The sequence below is a fragment of the Rattus norvegicus genome, chromosome 13 (assembly GCF_021556685.1).
Source record: "Rattus norvegicus strain SHRSP/BbbUtx chromosome 13, alternate assembly SHRSP_T2T, whole genome shotgun sequence".
Classification (NCBI taxonomy): domain Eukaryota; kingdom Metazoa; phylum Chordata; class Mammalia; order Rodentia; family Muridae; genus Rattus; species Rattus norvegicus.
In genome coordinates this window covers 91247008-91265884 of record NC_141546.1, presented here as the reverse complement: position 1 = coordinate 91265884, position 18877 = coordinate 91247008, and the positions used below count along the sequence as shown (strand labels likewise).

The 18877-nt window shown below is 42.8% G+C and overlaps 1 protein-coding gene across 36 annotated transcripts in view; it reads left to right on the top strand.

Annotated features, from left to right (window-relative positions):
* The window catches only part of Cep170 (centrosomal protein 170), an 84187-nt gene extending 81779 nt beyond the window's left edge, over positions 1–2408 (top strand). For all 36 annotated transcript variants that reach the window (XM_087579960.1, XM_087579959.1, XM_087579958.1 and 33 more), the window contains one exon: positions 110–2408. In XM_087579960.1, the coding sequence (XP_087436086.1) occupies positions 110–411 (302 nt within the window). In that variant the 3' untranslated portion in view covers positions 412–2408. The remainder of the gene's footprint in view (positions 1–109) is intronic.
* The last annotated feature ends 16469 nt before the right edge of the window (positions 2409–18877 follow it).

Below are 18877 nucleotides of genomic sequence, written 5' to 3'. Positions count from 1 at the left end.
GAGGTTACTAGCTTACTTTAGCTAAAGTCCCTTCTAATGATAAGCAGTATTCATATCCACTTCTTACTGAAAACAGAACTACATCTTTTTATCTTTTTATCTCCTTCAGTGATAAATGCCATGATTGACCCAGATGGAACTTTGGAGGCTCTTAACAACATGGGATTTCCCAATGCTATCCTGCCATCTCCACCAAAACAGAAGTCCAGTCCTGTTAACAACCACAGCAGCCCTAGTCAGACGCCAGCACTTTGCCCAGCAGAAGCTAGGGCCCTGCACCCTGCTGCAGCAGCAGCAGCAGCCGCCGCCTCCACTGAGTTTGAGAATGCTGAATCTGAGGCTGATTTCAGCATCCATTTCAATAGGTTTAATCCTGATGGGGAAGAAGAAGATGTTACAGTACACGAATGACGTTCCCTGGTTTGTTAGAGACATTACCCATGGAGTGACTAGGGGTATTGGAAGCAGCATGATGTTCACATACAAAACAAGAGAGCTTGGTCAGCAACAATCTTGTTATCTTTGTCTTCTTGATTTATTTATTTATTTTTACCTCTAATGTATCATACCAGTCTTTTCAAATTATTCAGACAACCACTTGAAGCACACTTAGCAAGAGGCAGCTTATGTCAGTTTTGCCTTTTGTGGTTCTGTGATTTTCAGATTGAATCATATCATTGCATCTTTCCATCGTTCTTTTTGTTGTTGTTTGTTTGTTTATTTTAAGACATGCTGTGACCTACAAACAAACTAAAGTATCCACATTTCTGAGCCCCCGTGTCTCCTGTGCCAAGCTGCCCTGAGATGAACGTCCTCATCCGCTGTACAGATTGTTAAACCTTTCAATTTGCTTCTTAATACTAGGGTTTATATTACTTTTCACAGTCACCTGACACAGTGTCACCCTGCTCTCTAGAGTGAAACAGACCTTCCACTGCAGCCGTCCTGCACCTGAGACCTTCCAACATAGTGTGATTATAACTGTTGCTAAGTAACTTGTCTTGGGGTTTATGGAAATTAACTATTATGTTTGCACTAAGACTTACTGGGAGTGATAGGTGGACGTATCTATACATCATTAAGGACTGACTTTTGTACATAGGAAGTTGACAAGACTGCTTTAACCCCACAGTGTTTTACTCCACTTTTCATACAGAGCCATTTGGCAGGGTTTTTTGTTTTGTTCTTTTCTATTTTTCTTTTCTTCTTTTTTTCTTTTTAAGGAAATAAGATTTTGTCTCTCCTTTTAGATTAAATGACTAGAAAGGTTAAACTTGCCAAATAGGTGAAGTATATTTTTAAAATTAAGAACATGTCTATTTGTCCTGTGTTATCAAGTTTTTATGTTACAGAAATGCCCCTGAAATGATCATGAGGTTAATTTTTCTTCGTTAGGAGATGTGAGGAATCAGTAGTTGTGAGAGTAGTTGATAGTTGCACTCCCAGTCATTGAATTGCTCTGTGTCTCCCTGTAGGTCCATAGGAACCCTTTGTCAGTCTTACACATTTGTAAGGACCCTGCAAGACGGCAGCGACGACTAAGGCTTTGGGCTTATAGCTACTAAAAAGAAAGCCTGTGAAAAATATCTTCTCTAAACTTTGTTTTTGTTACTGTTTTGTTTTCTTTCCAGTAAGCTCACATTTCAATGTTTTTAAATAAAGGAATTATTTTTGTGTTTCCAGAACACTGTAATTTGGGTGAATCTTAATTCTTTTGAATATACTAATAGGCCTGGGTTTGCTCCAGAGACTCCGTCAGTCTGTAAAGAGTCAGCTGCAGCTTTGTGACGTGGGCTTTGATACTCAGCAGTAATCTGTGCTACATTTGCTTTAAGGGAAAGTCAGCTGTACCTCAAGACTTTAGGATCTAAGAAATCCTGTGACGCTGGATCAGTTAATAAAAATGCAAAACCTTTTGTAAGATGTAAAACATAAGTCTGCTGTGTAATGGATCTCATATTTTTCTTTAAATTAAAAAAAAAGAAAAGGATTTATTCTCCTTGTAAAGCTAAATTCACAGTTTTCATGAAGTAAAACTTCAGAAGGGTTTCAACAGATGTAAAAGGAAAAGTGAGATGCTTTGAGGAACAAATAAAACATTGAAACAGGGTCAGTCTGTTTCAGGAAAAAGTCATGCATAGTAATCATGATTGTCCCCTTTAGTTAAGTTTGGTACTGAGTCTGTCCACATCAGAGTACAAGATGAGGAGTCTAAGAAAGTATTAAATTATCTGCTTACATTATTGTTTGTTTACACAGTTTTGTTCAATTATAAACATTTGGCCTTTTACTATGTTATTTTTATTTTGTATGAATACATTCTCCTTATTTATTTTTGTTACATTTATTACGTTATTTTGTTATGCATTTACAACTCCATTTTTAAATAAAGTGTTTCTGGAACTTTATGCACTGGTTATAGAATTCATGTCTTTTACCATCTGATATATTTTCATTTATCAATTTACTAAACAGCTGTTTATAAAGGACCCTTCCAGTTTTAATGAATATATGGTCATCCAAAAATAGTATTCTTAATGAATTAAAACAAATGTAGTACATTGGCTTAATACTCTACTGTAACACACACACACACACACACACACACGTGCATGCATATGTGTATGTGCACACCCAAACACACACATACACGTTATTTGTAGTCAGCATATGTGTATGTGCATGCACACACATGCATGCATATGTATATGTGCACACACACACTATTTGTAGTCAGCTTTGAATCATCCAAAAGCTTTCAGACAGAGGTGTATTGAGGGAACAGAGGAGAAGTTTAAATACCTTGAACATCTTCAGTTTGAGAACTATCAATTTAGACATTTTTTTCATCCTCAGTGGAGCTTAAGAGTCTTGAATGTCTCCTTGTTACTAATCAATAATACAAATTTCACAGCTTGACTGTGCCGCTTTCCACATTCTAACCCTGTTTTATTTTTCTGTCTCCTCAATATAATTTCCCCTAGCTCTGGACCATCCTGGGCAATTCACCCCTCCATCTGCCTTGTCTTCCACCCGGCACTGCACCCCCACAGCCCTGCCATTCCTCAGGCCCTACCTACATCTTCACAGAACTTTCTTTGATACCATAGCAAGGTGTCGTGCATGCTTTTATTCCTCTCTTCATATGGCCCTTGTGTATGGACTTCCCTAAAGTTTCCTAGGTGTTTCCTGGGTAGACTTCCTTTGTGTCCTTGAACTTGCTTTTCCAGGATAGACGTCCTGTCCGACTTCTGTATCATTCAACTTCCTTCATGTCCCGGGACCTGTTGTCTGTGTCTCTGGCAGGAGTAACTCTTGAGGGATTTCAGTTGAATATTTTGAGATCCAGACATATTCCTGTGGGCATGGTCCTTCAACTCTAACCTATAAAATAGCATCATCTTATTTAAAGTTCTTGTAGCTCAAGGGACTATGAAATATGCTTCAGAAACATTGCAAGGTTCTTACATAAGCTCATCAAAGTCTAACCCATCAGATTCAGTTTTGCCCAAATCTGATCCATTTCGTAGCTACCGTCTTTAACATACTAAGCAGTATTTTCATCAGTGAGGCTTCTGACAGTGAACAGAAGCAAACTGTCCTCAGTTCTACACTGAGAGGGAGACAGTGGAAGCTGCAGAGTCGAGCAAGTAACATCAAATGAAAAGCTCGTTCTCCTCTAGTACCGTGAGTGATTCTCCAGCGTCCTTTGACTGAGCTTGAAGGGAGTACACACTGCTCTGTACACAGCTTGCTTTTGGTTCATCTTTATTCTGACTTGGTCGTAGGAACTGTGCAGCTTTTCCCTGTTTGCTTCCCTGTGTGCTCTTGACACCTGCTATGCCACCGCCCAATTAGGTCTTAAACAGGGTCAGAGGCTTCCCCAGAGCTGTGGTGTTACTACCACCCATCTCTGGATCCATAGTTGCACGCAAATTACAAATATCTAATAGTCCGCAGCCTGTCTAGGTTTGGGGAACTTTTATGTTATTTGAATGTGGGAGTGGCCAGCACAACTGGAATCCAGCAGGAATAGCCGAGCCCTGTAGCTGTTCAAAGCTGTTTAAGTCCCCTGAGCTGAGCTAAATCACTTCACTTTCTTCCAAATGCAGTTTCCTGAACCATAAAGCTAGCTCCTTGCTGACCCCTATATCTAGCTGACGTCACTCCCTGGAGCCATCATTCATTGGAATGTTCACCGCTCTGCATTGCTTGTGTACATACTGCAACATGCAGTAAACATTGGTTCGTTGAAAAGTTTTCTTAGTTTCACCGCTGCTGCTCAAGCTATTACAAAGTCTTATTTTGAAGTGGATGGAAGAAGTCTTGTCCTCTTAAGGTATGCAGTATTGGATCTAGAATTGGCAGATATGACATAATTCAACTGCTTCATATTTAAAGTAGTTTGAGGCACAAACGTAGAAAAGAGGACAGACTTGTTGGGTGGTGTACCAAGTGTGTTAGCAGCATTATCTCCCACGACTCTTTGAGTTTATCTGTTAGACCTTAAAGAACCTGCCATCGGAAAATCAGTTTCCCCAGTAGTCCAATTGGAATTTGAATGGAGATCTCCTTGACTTAGGTGTTCAGATTATTCATAGTCACCCACCGCTAGTTTTCAACTTAAACAGCTGCTAAACTTGAGCAAGCCAGTACCATCCGTACCTCAGTGGCCACAGTCACAGAAAAAGACCTAATTTACTTTGGAATAGAACCCAGAAATCCCACTGTTCATTTATTTGGTGTTTGTTTGTTTGTTTGTTTGTTTTTTACAGTTCATGTTTTATCCCCATCCCAGTCCATCCTCTGACTTTTCCACATCCCCAACCCTCCCATCTCCACAAGGATGTGCCCCTACGCCCCACCCCACCCCCACCAGACCTCTCCACTCTCTGGGGCCTCCAGTCTCATGAGGGTTAGGTGCATCTTCTAAGACTGAGTCCAGACCTGGCAGTCCTCTGCTGGATATGTGTTGGGGGCCTCATATCAGCTGGTGCACGCTGCCTGGTTGGTGGCCCAGTATCTGAGAGATCTCGGGAGTCCAGGTTAATTGAGGCTCCTGGTTCTCCAACAGGATCACCCTCCTTATCAGCTTCTTCCAGCTTTTCCCTAATTCAACCACAGGGGTCAGCAGCTTCTGTCCATTGGTTGGGTGTAAATATCTGCATCTGACTCAGCTGCTTGTTGGGTCTTTCAGAGGGCAGTCCTGATAGGCCCCTTTTTGTGAGCACATCATAGCCTCAGTAATAGCGTCAGGCCTTGAGGCCTCCCCTTGAGCTGGATCCCAATATGGGCCTGTCACTGGACCGCCTTTCCTCAGGCTCTTCTCCATTTTTGTTCCTGCAGTTCTTTCAGACAGGAACAATTCTGGGTCAGAGTTTTTGACTGGGAGGGCAACCCCATCTCTCACTTGAAATACACAGATGAAGGAATGAACCAGCCCCTACAGAGCTGAGTGTTGAATCAATGAGAACTGTCAGTGGAGGAGCTGCCTCTTGCTTTAAAAGTGAAAGCCAAAGCTATAACAAAAAACTGGTAGCCCCGTGTCAAGGTTGTCACCAGAAGTGTACCTCCAGTATTTCCCATGCGTCTCTGGGCAAGATGACTTAAAACGAGGAACTTGGGACTAGGTGAAATGTGCTAGAACTACTTGGGGGTGGGAGGAGGAATTAATGCCAGCCACTTGCAGATTCAAGTAGCATAGGGGTTCCAATGTCACTTTAAAGTATTCAGGGTAGTGGCAATAGATTTTCATTGAAAGAAAGTTTTGAGTGAGATTAATACAAACGCTGTTATGTCATTTTCTTTACAACTTCTGTGCCCTACCCCCAAGTCTCCAGAGCTTGGATTCTGCCTACCTCCTCCTTGATTTTCCAGTAGAGCCTCCTCAGTAAGCAGAAGAGGCCTCGTTGCACTCACTCCAGTTTCTCAGACTTGAGTTGGGCACAGGTGCATGCATGAACTGTCGTATCTGGTCTCTATTGCCAGTCCATGACTGTATCCTGAGTCTCTAATAGAAGGAAAACAGCAATTGACATTAAACTTTTAATTACCCTACAAACTTCAAAATGTGCCCACACTTTTTGATTCCAGTACTGGAGAGGCAAGGGCATACACTTTTAATTCCAGTACTGGAGAGGCAAGGGCAGGAGAATCTCTGTGTGTTTGAGATCAGCCTGGTCTACAAAGTGAGTTCCAGACAGCCAGGGCTACACAAGAGAAAACCTTTCTCAAAAAACAATCAAAAACAAAACAAAAAACAAAAACTTAATAATATATAACAGGAGTTTTTTTAAAACAGAAAAAAATGGTACCATGGTATGAGAAAATAATGTATAAATTCCTTTTAAAATTGTAGTCTGTCCTCGAAGACTTTGCAAGAGAAAAGACATGAAAAGGTTTACACAATGCTTATAGAATAGTATTTGTAATAGCCAGAAACGTAATGAATATTCACCAACCAATAAGAAATTATACATTCATAGAATGAAGTTCTATTCAGCAATGAGAAGGAGCAAGCCAGCTACAGACATACAGAGTTATCCCAGATTAAGAACACTCAGAAAGAAGCTAACACAACAGAGTACATACCCTAGGACCTAGTTCACATAATTTAGGAAAGTCGAAGCCAGTAGCCACGGAGCATGATGGGAGATTGGAAAAAACAGAAAAAAGGAAGTGACTGAAAGGATGGGCAATGTGTAGGAGGGTAAGTACATTTGAGATTCATTGGAAACTCATATAAAGGGGGCTTAACATGTAAATTATTTCTCAAAAGATATTCAAAGGGCATTCCTTTTAACTTTGATGTGCAGGAATTCTCAAAGTCCTTGAGGGTGGGCGTCTTCACTTCCTGCTTCTCTACACTGATTCTTGACTCTCTAACAAGTCTTTTAAATGAGAAAGAATCATCTTTGTTTCTCCAAATCTGCTGTCTGCCACTCTGGAGCCAACGAGCCTTCTAACCCTAGTTTTCAAGAAGTCCATTTCTAAAGGCCAAAACAAGCAAGCATTGGTGATTATAGTCATTCCCCGGAACTGTATTGCTCTGCCTTTGGCTCCTGCACGTATAATAAAATGTTTTGCTTCTGTGTTCTGGATGGAGAGAGGCCCTATTTTCAGTGAACTTTCTCGTTCAGCCCACCAACAAGCAGTGGTCACTCTGCTGGCTTACTTCCTGGCAGAAATTCTTTAAGTATTTAGTGACCCAGAAAGAAGATCATTCTTCCCTTAAGAAGATAGAAGTTCATAGTATACCAGAGGAGGCAGACGAATTTTTTCCAACATGATTTTTTATTTTTTATTTTTTATGTTAAAACTGCTTTGGTTTCTAATTGCTCTCCTTTCCCTAGCTCTAGGCTTAAAGACCAACCAAATTCACATTAATTCTCATGTTAAATGGATGTTTGTTGGATGAATGGATGAAAAGGGTCACAAACATCTGGGACCTCTGCTAAGATGCCACTAAGCTTATGCACTTAGTTTATTAGGGAGAGACAGAGGATGCTCCATTGCCAGAGATTCTTGATAGAGGATGCTCTAAGGGAAATGAAGATCCTTTGGGGCCCGTGGAGACTGGCACTGGAGTTAATAGTATGATACTCCCACAAAATGCTTCAGTGACCCCCAGTTTAGAGAATGTTGTCATATCTGGACTGACCCCAGGGAGAGAGAAAGAAAAATGAATACATAGTGTACACCAAACATGTGTGATGTCCCAGTGTTTCTCCAAGGTTTCCCCTCAGTAGTGGTCAACATGGGCATGAGCAGAGGTATATTGACTCTAATTAAGAGCCACTTGCCCAGGCCTGAAGTATAACTGGGTCTGTGGACTTGCACCTCTGAGCTTGATCCGATCTGTTTCGTTCCTCTCCAAGCATCCAGAAGCATCTAGGAGCAGGGGTCTGGCTAGACTCTGAGAGCCAACCCCAGCATTCAAAGAGGGTGAGAGCCACAGACAAAAAGTAATTTTTTTTTTATTTTCTTTGAGTTATCAAAACTTTTTATACTATTCAAGAAGTTCTATAGTGATTTCTCTAGAAAGGAGTAGTTTAGTATGAAAAATAAGACTGTCAAAGGAAAAACATTCAATAACCATACTGTTCCAAAATACCTGGGATCTTGGGATCTGGGTGTGTATTGTGATCCATTCCATAGTGAGCATCATCCCAAGGGGGCCATCTGGCTTCTTGTTTTGTTTGGTTTCTGTGACAGAGTCGTACATGGTAACCCAAGCTTAAATGGAAGTCAAAACAATCCTGCCTCTCCCTCCACAATAACGTAACTAAGCCAGTCAGCCCTATGAGGGCAATCAGGGACTACAGCGGTGGTGGTAAGGCCCCTTTCTTCCTTATTAGTATTTGCGCTGTGCAGTGGAATGAGCATGCTATAGACCACTCCGAGACGAAAGAGTTCCTCAGTGGGAAGGACCCCACTGCCACATCCATCTGCCGGCCATTGCTTCAGTGGGTGCTCTGTGGTCCCAGAGAACTGAGATCGATTATTCCAGGCAGATTGGGACTCTTCTTGAATACCACACACATTTTCAAAAGAAGTAGGATCACACATATACCCAACTCCAAACCCTACCCACAGCCTTTCCCATCTAGGGCAAGGCGACTCCCTTCCTTCCTTCCATCCATCCTTCCTTTTATTTTTCCTTGCCTGGTTTAGTAATGCACTTTGACAAGATTGGATTCCTTTCTAAGGTCTAAAATGTGAAGAGCTGACATATGTATGTATTGGGAAGTTATTACTATAATTAAATTAATATACTTATCATGGTGGCTTATATTGTCCACTTGCATCACCTGGGAACGGAGCCTCTGGGCACCCCTGTGCAGGATTGTCTGTCAACAAGGGTGCAGAGGGTACCTGGAAGAGAATGGGAGACAAGAGACAGGAAGAAGGACACCAAGACAAGAGTCTGACCAAGGTGACAATTTTATTTTTTCCCAAGGCTGAATTTATACCATAGCAGGGGTAACAGAGAGAGGGGGGAATGTGAAACATTTACGCAGGCCAAGGACACAGTACTCGTGTGGTCAGCTGATGTCAACAGGATGTTGGTTTTTCAGAAAGGTTACAGGTCATCACATTGGGTATCTTGACGTCAGATGTATTTCTCAGCAAGGTCACAACTTTATCATATTATTATTCATCCTGACCACCAGATTTGTATTAGTTTTCTGCAGCTGGCTGGGGATTTTCCATGAACCCAGTCATACTTAACTCTAACCATAATATTAACATCAATAATGGAGGGTTTCAAGAGCATCGCTCCCAACAATTGTCTATATTGGGTTAGCTTCTGGACATAGCTGTATGGATGCTCTTGTTTAGGCTACTGGAAGTAGGAACATCCACCCTAGCTGTTGTGTAGCACCTTTGTGAGGTGGATCGAAGACTGAAAAAGGAGAAGGGCTGAGCAGCAGCATGCCTACAGTGTGAAATCCCCTCCTCCGTGATGGGCTAGATGTGAGCCGAACAAACCCTTTTCCCTTTAAGCTGCTTCTGTTGGGATAGTTTATCATATAACGGAGAAAAATAACCAAGATAGTCATGAATTTCCACAGTGGACTGTGAATGTACTGACGCTAAAGATCTATTCTTGGCGACGTTTAAATATTTAATCAATTATTGTCCACTGTAGCCTCTGTGCTGTACATTCGATTCACAGACTGTAGACATCTGATATCTGAAAGTTTGTACTATCTGACCAACCCCATATCTCTTCCCACACCTTCAGCCCTGGCTTCTTGTTTCTGTTGGTTTGACCTGATTCCACAAGTAGGAGAGGTCGTGAGCTGTTCTGGCTTATTTCATTCAGCACAATGTCCTCCAGGTTCATTCATGTGTTTGATCTCAGAAGGCCTTAGTAGTATCTCATTGTGCTTATGTACCAGATTGTCGTATAAATGCAGTATCATTTATATTCTTCTATAAATCTTTTAGTTTTAGCTTATGTGTTTATTTATTCATCATCATTATAATTATTATCTATTTTGACTTAGCTTTTATCAATCAAGCTACTGTACAACTGTAACTATTCCAGCACCATTTGTTGAAAATATATTTCTTACTCTTTCCTGTCCCTCCATATCTTTACAAATACAAGTTTTTGTCAGTCCTTTTAGTTTTAGGAGTTCTAGCAGCTCTGAAGACCAAGAAGGTTACTTTTAAATGTCAAGTGTGTCATCTTAGAATCACCTAGTGTCTTAGTTGAGTAATGTCTTTATCAGGTGGTCCGGTGGGCATGCCTGTGGGGAATTATCTTGACTGCTAACTGTCCTAGCGCATGGGGAGCACTGCCATTTCATGGGTTGGGTCTTGACCTGTGTGACCACGCCAGCTCAGTCAGTCAACAGGTTCTCCAGGGCAGGAGTGAGGATTAAAGAGAAAAAAGACAAGTAGACAACATTGTAGCATGACCCCAGCCAGTTCTCAGGAACTGAGAAGCGGATTTATTTTTTTTCCCAGTCTGTTTTTATACCATTTTAATTACATGCAAGTAATAAGGTCAGTTCTAGGAACAAGCAATAAACACAAATAGTCAAGGAACAAGCAAGGCAATAAACAAAGTCCTGTGATCACTGTTTCTAGGGGCTCATCAGGATGCACAAGATACCTGAGCCTACTTCCCTGTCCTAGCCCAAAGTCAAACTCCTGCCTGAAGCCTACTTCTTTGTCCTGCCCCAATGTCAAATTCCTGCCAAGCAGCCCCAAAAGCTCTCCATACCTGTAGAAATGTGAAGAGAAACAGGCAGCAAGGCTGTACTCCCGTGGCTGTGGATGACAGATCTAGTGTGGCTACTGCCTCAAAATCCTTGCCACAGACATGGACTAACCTGAAACTCTGTGGCAAACAATCCCTTACTCTCTGAGTTGCTTGTACTCGGGGTATTTCATCACAGACATGGAAATGAAATTTAAAAAAGAAAGACATATGTTCTTATGGACTTTATTTTTTTTTCTCTAAAGCTCTCTTGGTTTTCCTATATGTTTGCTTAATGACTAATGATTCTGGGCATTTATTTTTTCATGTTCTATGTATTAAAGTTTAAAACTAACTATGGGATGGATTGAAAATTAAGGCAGGATATCAAATGTACCTTAGAATGAACTTTACTGCAATGCATTCCTGCGCCGTATGCTTGGTGAGCTCGTCAAAGGCAAATTATTGTTTCAGTACCCAAGGTCCTTTTTATTTCTCAGTGTATATATACACAATTATATACACAGGAAGACACAGACACTCAAAAACATACATACACATAGATTACACACACACACACACACACACACACACACACACACATCCTTAAAAAGATATATAAAAGTGGTAATCTTTGGGGTAAACTATACCCAAACATTATGCAAGCTGAGCTGTCCAGACAGCAGTATGCTGAGAGCGGCATCTGGATAAAATGAAATGACATTATTTCACCTTGGTCTGAGAGTTGGGCACCAGCATGGTCAAGCTCTGGTAAACTCTTACTCCTGGCTTTTAGAAGAAACTTCTTCTTTCTTTGGGAAAGAGGGTGCACTCTCCTTACTGGAACATTAATCCCATCACAAGAGCCCAACTTTATGGATTCATCTCATTTAAAAACAAATTTTTTTCTGGTCCTAGTACTGTCACATCGGCAGTTGGGGCTTCAACATGGGAATATGGGGATGATATAAAATTCACTCCATAACAGAAGCCAAATTCTGTTTCCTGTTTACAGACCTCATTGCCTCTCCATTGCTCACAGACTATGGCCCAAGCCTGGCATGCAGGGTCCTTCAAAGGTAGATTGTCTGTCTGTCTGTCTGTCTCTATCTCTATCTTTTTATCTCTGTCATATCTCTCTATCTCTTCTCTCTGTCAGGGTCTCGTGTAGTCCAGACTGACCTGCAATTCACTGTGTGTTAGGTCTAAAGCAGGCTCCAGAATGGTAGTGACATTGACAATGTCCTAAATGACAGTCTGGGCTCAGCTCAACCTGGACTCTGACCAGATAAACAGAAGGATTGCCAGAGGATAAACAAAAGTCCTAAACTCTCAGAAGTGGTGTGCAAGTAGTCTTCAGTTTGTCAGGAAAAGCATTTCTTCCCCTGTCCTCCCCCTATAGCCAGCAACTCCCAGAAGGTCATTAATCACTGGTTAATGAAGACAAACCTGTGACAGATCAAAGCCTCTGCTCCCAGTCAGGCTGCTCTGGCTTATATATCCCCCACCCCACACACATACTGCTGTCCCCTTAAAATTGGCAAGGCTTTGTGAGTCATTTGCTGTTCTCTCTGCCCTCAAGAGACAGCCTGGCAGTTTGGTCCTCCATGAACCTTTCTTTCTTCCCATGGGGTGGTCTATTTCACTGCACCCGTCTTTGCACTGTATAGCTGAAGACGACCTCGAATTCTGACCTCCCTTTAGCTGGGCCACTTTCCTCTCCCTCTCCTAGCTCCTTTGTTCACTGATTTCTTACAGACAGATGTGCTTCCTAACCTACAAGTATGTTTCTCCCTGTACTGACATCATAGATGTGTGCAACCATGACCAATTTAACAGTGCTGGGGACTGAACCCAGACCTGGGTAAGAAAGCAGTTGGCCAACTGAACTATATCTCCCAGTCCCCTCCTTATCGTTTTCGTTCTATCCAAATCCCCAACTCACCCTAGGCCACAGTCCACCTGTGTTCTTTTAATGCCTTTGAACCTTGATTCCTATTCTTTATTATCACTAAAACACCTGTCTTCCATGGAGGGGGGTGTGCATCTCAGCCCAGTGGCCCAGAAGCAAACCTGTGGGTAAGGAAATAAATGAGACTGTGAGAAACCAATGAACAAGGGAGTGTAATGGTCCGAAAAATTGCTGAAGGAAGACCCCAGATTCAGACAGTCTGCAAAGACAAAGAGCATTTATTCTGCAGAAACAACCAGCATGCGGGGGCCCACCATTCTCCAAAATGACGACCCCAGGCAAAGGCACACAGGCCTTCTTATACGGAACCAGGGGAAGTCTCTAGAAGAATTAAGTAATCTGAAATTTCAGTGGTGGGTGCTAGGAGCTCTCAGGTGGTCAGTGGTCTGCATTCCTGTGTCATGAACATTCAATCGTGTGATGACATAGGATTGCCCAGTGCAGATGGCCCATTCCGAGATAAGATACTTCCCCATTTTGGGGTTTATCCCTGGGCTGTTTTCTGGGAGGTGGGTTTATGATCTTGTTCTGAATTTTATGGTCTGTTCCTAGAACTTGTCTCTTATGACTTAGTTTCTAGGACTTATGGTCTATTCATAGTTGGAGCCTTATGGCCTTTTTTGAAATCAGGCCTGATTCTTAAATGGAGACAAGTGAGGGTTTATGTTGCCCTTTCAGGAGGAATGGGGGGAGAAGAGGAAAGGGACCCAGCAGAGGTGGCTTAGAGGCTGAGTCGGCCTCATACTGCAGGGGACACTGATTTTGCCCCCACCCTGGGGCAAGCATCTGGACTTCAGGCTCTTCTTCCTGGTTAGTCACTACCTAAGAGCTGCCCTGCGGTGAGGGTGGGGCACTTAAGCTTCCAGGCTCTCACCTTATGATGTTTGCTGGCCAAGCAAGGTGTTCCTGCCAACTGAGGACAGGGCTCCAAAAAGTCAGATACATGAAACAGGAGAAGTAGAAATGCTCAAGCAAGAATGGGTTACAAAAATAGAAAAGGGACCATAGGGATAGTAGAGACAGAAACCACCATGTCATTACACCAAGGTCTACACAATGACTGCTTCCTAGTCAGAGCTTCTCTGGTTCTGCTCTGTGGGTTAAGCTTAGCTTTCCCTCTCAAGTCCTGGCAGTGTTATGCAGATCTCAGGAGACTTCGCCTGGGACTCAGCCATCCATTTGCTTCTTTTCTTGACTGGAATGTGAACCTCACCAGGACACAGATTGGGAGTGATCTATGGACTGGCCCATAACGGGCGTTCTAAATATATCCCAAAGTCATGGACTATGATTATATGGTTGTCTAAACTGTAAGATTAAAGACGCTCATCCTACTTCTCTCATCTCTGTATTTTCCAGCAGGTTTTACAATAATGATCCAGCTCTGGGTGATGTTGACTAATACTGTTGACAATTCCTGAGCAGGCACAGCCGTTGCCTGTGTCTGATCTCCTCTCTTCTCCCTCCGTTCTACACAGTATGCTGGCCTTTCTCTGATAATATATGGGATAAATGTTAAGCTGTCCTACGAAATTCAGGGTAATGTCACTTAGACGTTCCCATCAGAAGACCTGTCGTTCTTAAGCATGGTTAACAAGCTAATGCATATTTTCATTTAGCATTGCCTCTTGGTACCAAAGCAAGGCATTTGTCCCCTGGCTTATGTATTAAAAAATATAAAATGTTTTTATGTTGTCAAACATACCCTCAAGACATTCATCCATTTAGCTAAAAAAAAAGTTCTAGCTAACTTCAGGGCATGAAGCAGGTGCTGGGAGAATTCAGTTGTCAGTTGCCTGCACTGGAGGAAAGGCTAGACTGACTATTCAGAGATATGATTGAGCTATCTATAAGCATTGGAGCAAATTCACAGTAATTCTGCATCTAAAAATGTGTTCTGTGCACTCTTATTTAATTTGTATCGAGTATAATATATACTTACCACACACACTACAGATGTCTTTTCAGACAAAAGTATTTTTTATAGGAATCCTCTAAATGATAACCTTCCCAATTAAATTAAAACTATCATTTGATCTGCCCTGCTTGACTTTTTTTTTTTAAATAAAACTTGTCCTATAAAGCTTTCTGTCACCAAAACAAAGTACCTAAGACATTCGTAGATTTAAATAGAGGAAGGGTTTATTGGGGCACATAGTTTTGAAATTCTAACCAGGTCTGATCCTGTGTATTGTGCTCCTGTGGTAGGTTGGTCACACACCAGGACAAAAAGATGAGAACAGGACCGGTTACTTCATGTCCATGTGTAGGAAGCAAGAGAGAGAATCCCACAGCCTTTGAGAGCACATTCCCAGTGATCCAAAGACTTGCTACTAGGCCCTGCAGCAATCTTCCAACTGTCGCCATGCTGGGAACCAACCTTTAATACATGAGCCATTGGGAAGATTAAAAATCCAAACAATAGGCTAATTCTTTGGGATTCAGTTTACTTGGAATAATGTCACCTTATAGGCCCCACTATTTGTCCTCTAATTGCACTGACTTTCAGTGACAGTTAATGTTAACTGCCCTCTAGGTAAGGTAAATTCCCAGAGGAGGCAGTGACAAAAGAGAGAAGTTACTTCACAAAGCTAAGGAAGGCTGAGTACTATTCCACATCTGAAAGAAGTTTCTAAGCATGCAGGTCAGACATGAACCTCATTCTCTCTTAAGTCTTTCCAGAATACTCTTCGGTGCTCCTGGGATATCATATAACTCTTTTAAGACAGGTAAGGAAAACCTGTAACCGCGTGGGGCAGCTGGCATCTGACCACCAAGTGCCAAATGGCGATGCAGTTTAAATGCACCATGTGCCAGAATCATTTATTGATCTTCACACCAGTCAGCAGCTCTGTAGTCTGGAATGCACTTCAATAATTCTAATCGGTTTTGATGTGCATTGTAAACCTGCCTATTGCACTGTGGCCATTGACATTTCTGGGATGGCATTTAATTCTGCTTTACCCAAATCTATTCCAAGGCAGCAAGTCACTTATCACTGACAGATGGAAGTTGGGTCTTAGCTCCTCCTCCTCCTCCTCCTCCTCCTCCTCCTCCTCTTCCTCCTCCTCCTCTTCCTCCTCCTCCTCTTCCTCCTCCTCCTCTTCCTCCTCCTCCTCCTCCTCCTCCTCCTCTTCTTCCTCCTCTTCCTCCTCCTCCTCCTCCTCCTCCTCCTCTTCTTCCTCCTCTTCCTCCTCCTCCTCTTCCTCCTCCTCCTCTTCCTCCTCCTCCTCCTCCTCCTCCTCTTCCTCCTCCTCCTCTTCCTCCTCCTCCTCCTCCTCCTCTTCCTCCTCCTCCTCTTCCTCCTCCTCCTCCTCCTCCTCCTCCTCTTCTTCCTCCTCTTCCTCCTCCTCCTCTTCCTCCTCCTCCTCTTCCTCCTCCTCCTCCTCCTCCTCCTCTTCCTCCTCCTCCTCCTCCTCCTCCTCCTCCTCCTCCTCCTCCTCCTCCTCTTCCTCCTCCTCCTCCTCCTCCTCCTCCTCCTCTTCCTCCTCCTCCTCCTCTTCCTCCTCCTCTTCTCCTCTTCCTCCTCCTCCTCTTCTCCTCTTCCTCCTCCTTTACCTCCTCCTCCTCCTCCTCTTCCTCTTCTCCTCTTCCTCCTCCTTTACCTCCTCCTCCTCCTCTTCTCCTCTTCCTCCTCCTTTACCTCCTCCTCCTCCTCCTCTTCCTCTTCTCCTCTTCCTCCTCCTTTACCTACTCCTCCTCCTCTCCCTCCCCCTCCTCTTCCTCCTCCTCCTCTTCTCCTCTTCCTCCTCCTTCACCTACTTGTCCTCCACCTACTTTCCCCCTTAAGACAGGCTAAGGTATCAACCAAAATGAAGGTTTGCTCTATCAGAACAATAGAAAAACTGGTCTGGGGTCTGATCTCCCATTGACTGTACATTACAATGAATGGAAAGCCCAGAGGGTTGTTAAGTTGGAAGTCAAGTGAGGTGGCTGTGTGTGGAGAAGAATTTGAATTCCAGATGTAAAGGCAGATGACTTGCATAATACCGAGTGCCTTGGAGTTTAAGGGACCAGGAGAAGCAGATAGGGTCAGGATCTAGGCTGTGGTAAGCTGATCAGTTCCTTCAAAGTTCACTCAATAATGACCAATGAAGTAACGAAAAGTATCCAGATATTCAGGGTGGTCCAGAAAGAGGTTGAGAAATGGAGCAAGGTTGCCTGCAGAGCTTACAACCCAGTTAAACAGTTCTTCCTGTAAGACTTCAAGAATGAGGGCTGGAGAGATGGCTCAGCCCTTAAAGGCTAGGCTCACAACCAAATATATAAGAATGAGATTCATGCAAATTTACACCAAACTGCTTTTTTTTAAAGGACCCTAAGAAAAGCTTGACCATTTTTTTTTTGAGACGGAGGCTCACTATGCTGCTCAGGCTCATTTTTAATTTGTGGGCCCAAGTGATTATTTGGCTTCAATCTCCAAGTAGTTAAAACTTTAGACCTGCCCTGACATGCATTGAAAGTTTGCTGTTTTAGCAGAGCTTGCCAGTTACTGATCTAAAGACTATTAATGTCATAATTCTGTAAGTCACAAATGGAAGAGATTGGACATGAACAATTCAGATACATTCAGCATCCTAGACAAAGGAAATAGAAGCACTCGGCTGCATGGAGATTCATAGGCAACTCTTCCAGAGCCTCGTGTTTAAAGTGATCTTTTAATGACTTTGATTTTAGAAGAAAAGGGAAGCATTCTTTGAAAATCTGGCTGCCAAACTTTAATGAGAATTTCATAATGTTTTCTTAGCTTTCTTGATTGGCACCGTGACAGTCATCAATTAGGAGAATGCTATGGAAATTATGACCTAAGATGATATTGGAGCAGGAGACAGGGAGCGTGGGAACATGTTCTATGAGGGCACAGAACAGAAAGCTCATTGGGATGAGATGAGACCATCAGGAGATAAGAGTCTACTTTCCATATCTGCATAGGTCCTGCTACTCATCCATGACTGGAATATCACGGAGACTCAGGAAATGATTGAACTGTTGACTTTATCTGGCTGCTTAGCAGACAACTTAAACTACTGACATGCTTGGGAGCTGGGGTTAGCTCAGAGTGGGCTGATCTCAGCTCAGTAGTGCGTGGCTGGACTGTCTGTAAGTCCTTTGTCTTTCTTGCACTAGAAGACCAGCTGAGTCATGTTCTACTCTGAGCAATGGTAGAAACCCAAATGGAAAAGGGAAACACTGGGACCTTCTTCAAGTTCCTGTGCAGAACCCCCACACTCTCATCTTTACCCCTCTCCAATCAGCACAGGCAGTTCCACAGCCAAGTCCAAAGTTAAGAATGAGAGAAGTTCACAAGTGGGGTGGGGAGAACTGCATATTTATGGCTAAAATGGATAGCCTGGAGGAGGACTGAAAACTTATGGCCATCACCTGTCACCGAGCTCTGAAGAAAGAGCACATGTTTGCTTGGGTGCAGAATTAATAGAACAGGGAGGTTAGACCTGTGAGGTTAGGCATCACAGGTTCCATTAGGTGCCCAGTATAGACTACTTATGGAGTCCTACTGTGCTCTTGATGACTGATACTGATAATATAGAGCATTTGACATTCTCTAACAAGTCAAGTGAGATTATCCAAGGCCAATCATAATTTTAAACAGGGGGAACAGAAAATATTTTTCTATATTTTAAAAATGTTTCCATGTGCATGCGAATACACATGCAAGTGTATGTGTATGAATATGGGAATGGAGGCCAGAGGTCAACCTTGAGTTTCCTTCTTCAAGAGCTATCCACCTGAGTTTTGAGGTCTATCTCAAGGACCTGAGACTCACCTATTTGGGTAGGGTGATTGGCCAGCAAGCCCCAGGGATCCTCCTGACTCTTCTTTCCTTGCTAGGATAATAATCACAAATGACCAGGCCCAAAAATTTATGAGATTTGAACTCGGGTCCCCATGCTTGCATGGAAGCACTTTCCTACCTGATCTATTTTCCCAGCTCCCAAAGTATACTCTCCATCCTTTATATTGCAACTCTCTACTATTTGTCTTAGAAAAGAAAAGGCTTGGGGTTGGGGATTTAGCTCAGTGGTAGAGCACTTGCCTGGCAAGTACAAGGCCCTGGGTTCGATCCCCAGCTCCAGAAAAAAAAAGAAAAGAAAAGAAAAGAAAAGAAAAGGCTTTGGCTGTCTTTCACCATATACTTTCCAAGGAGAACTACAGCAAAATGCAAGCACCAA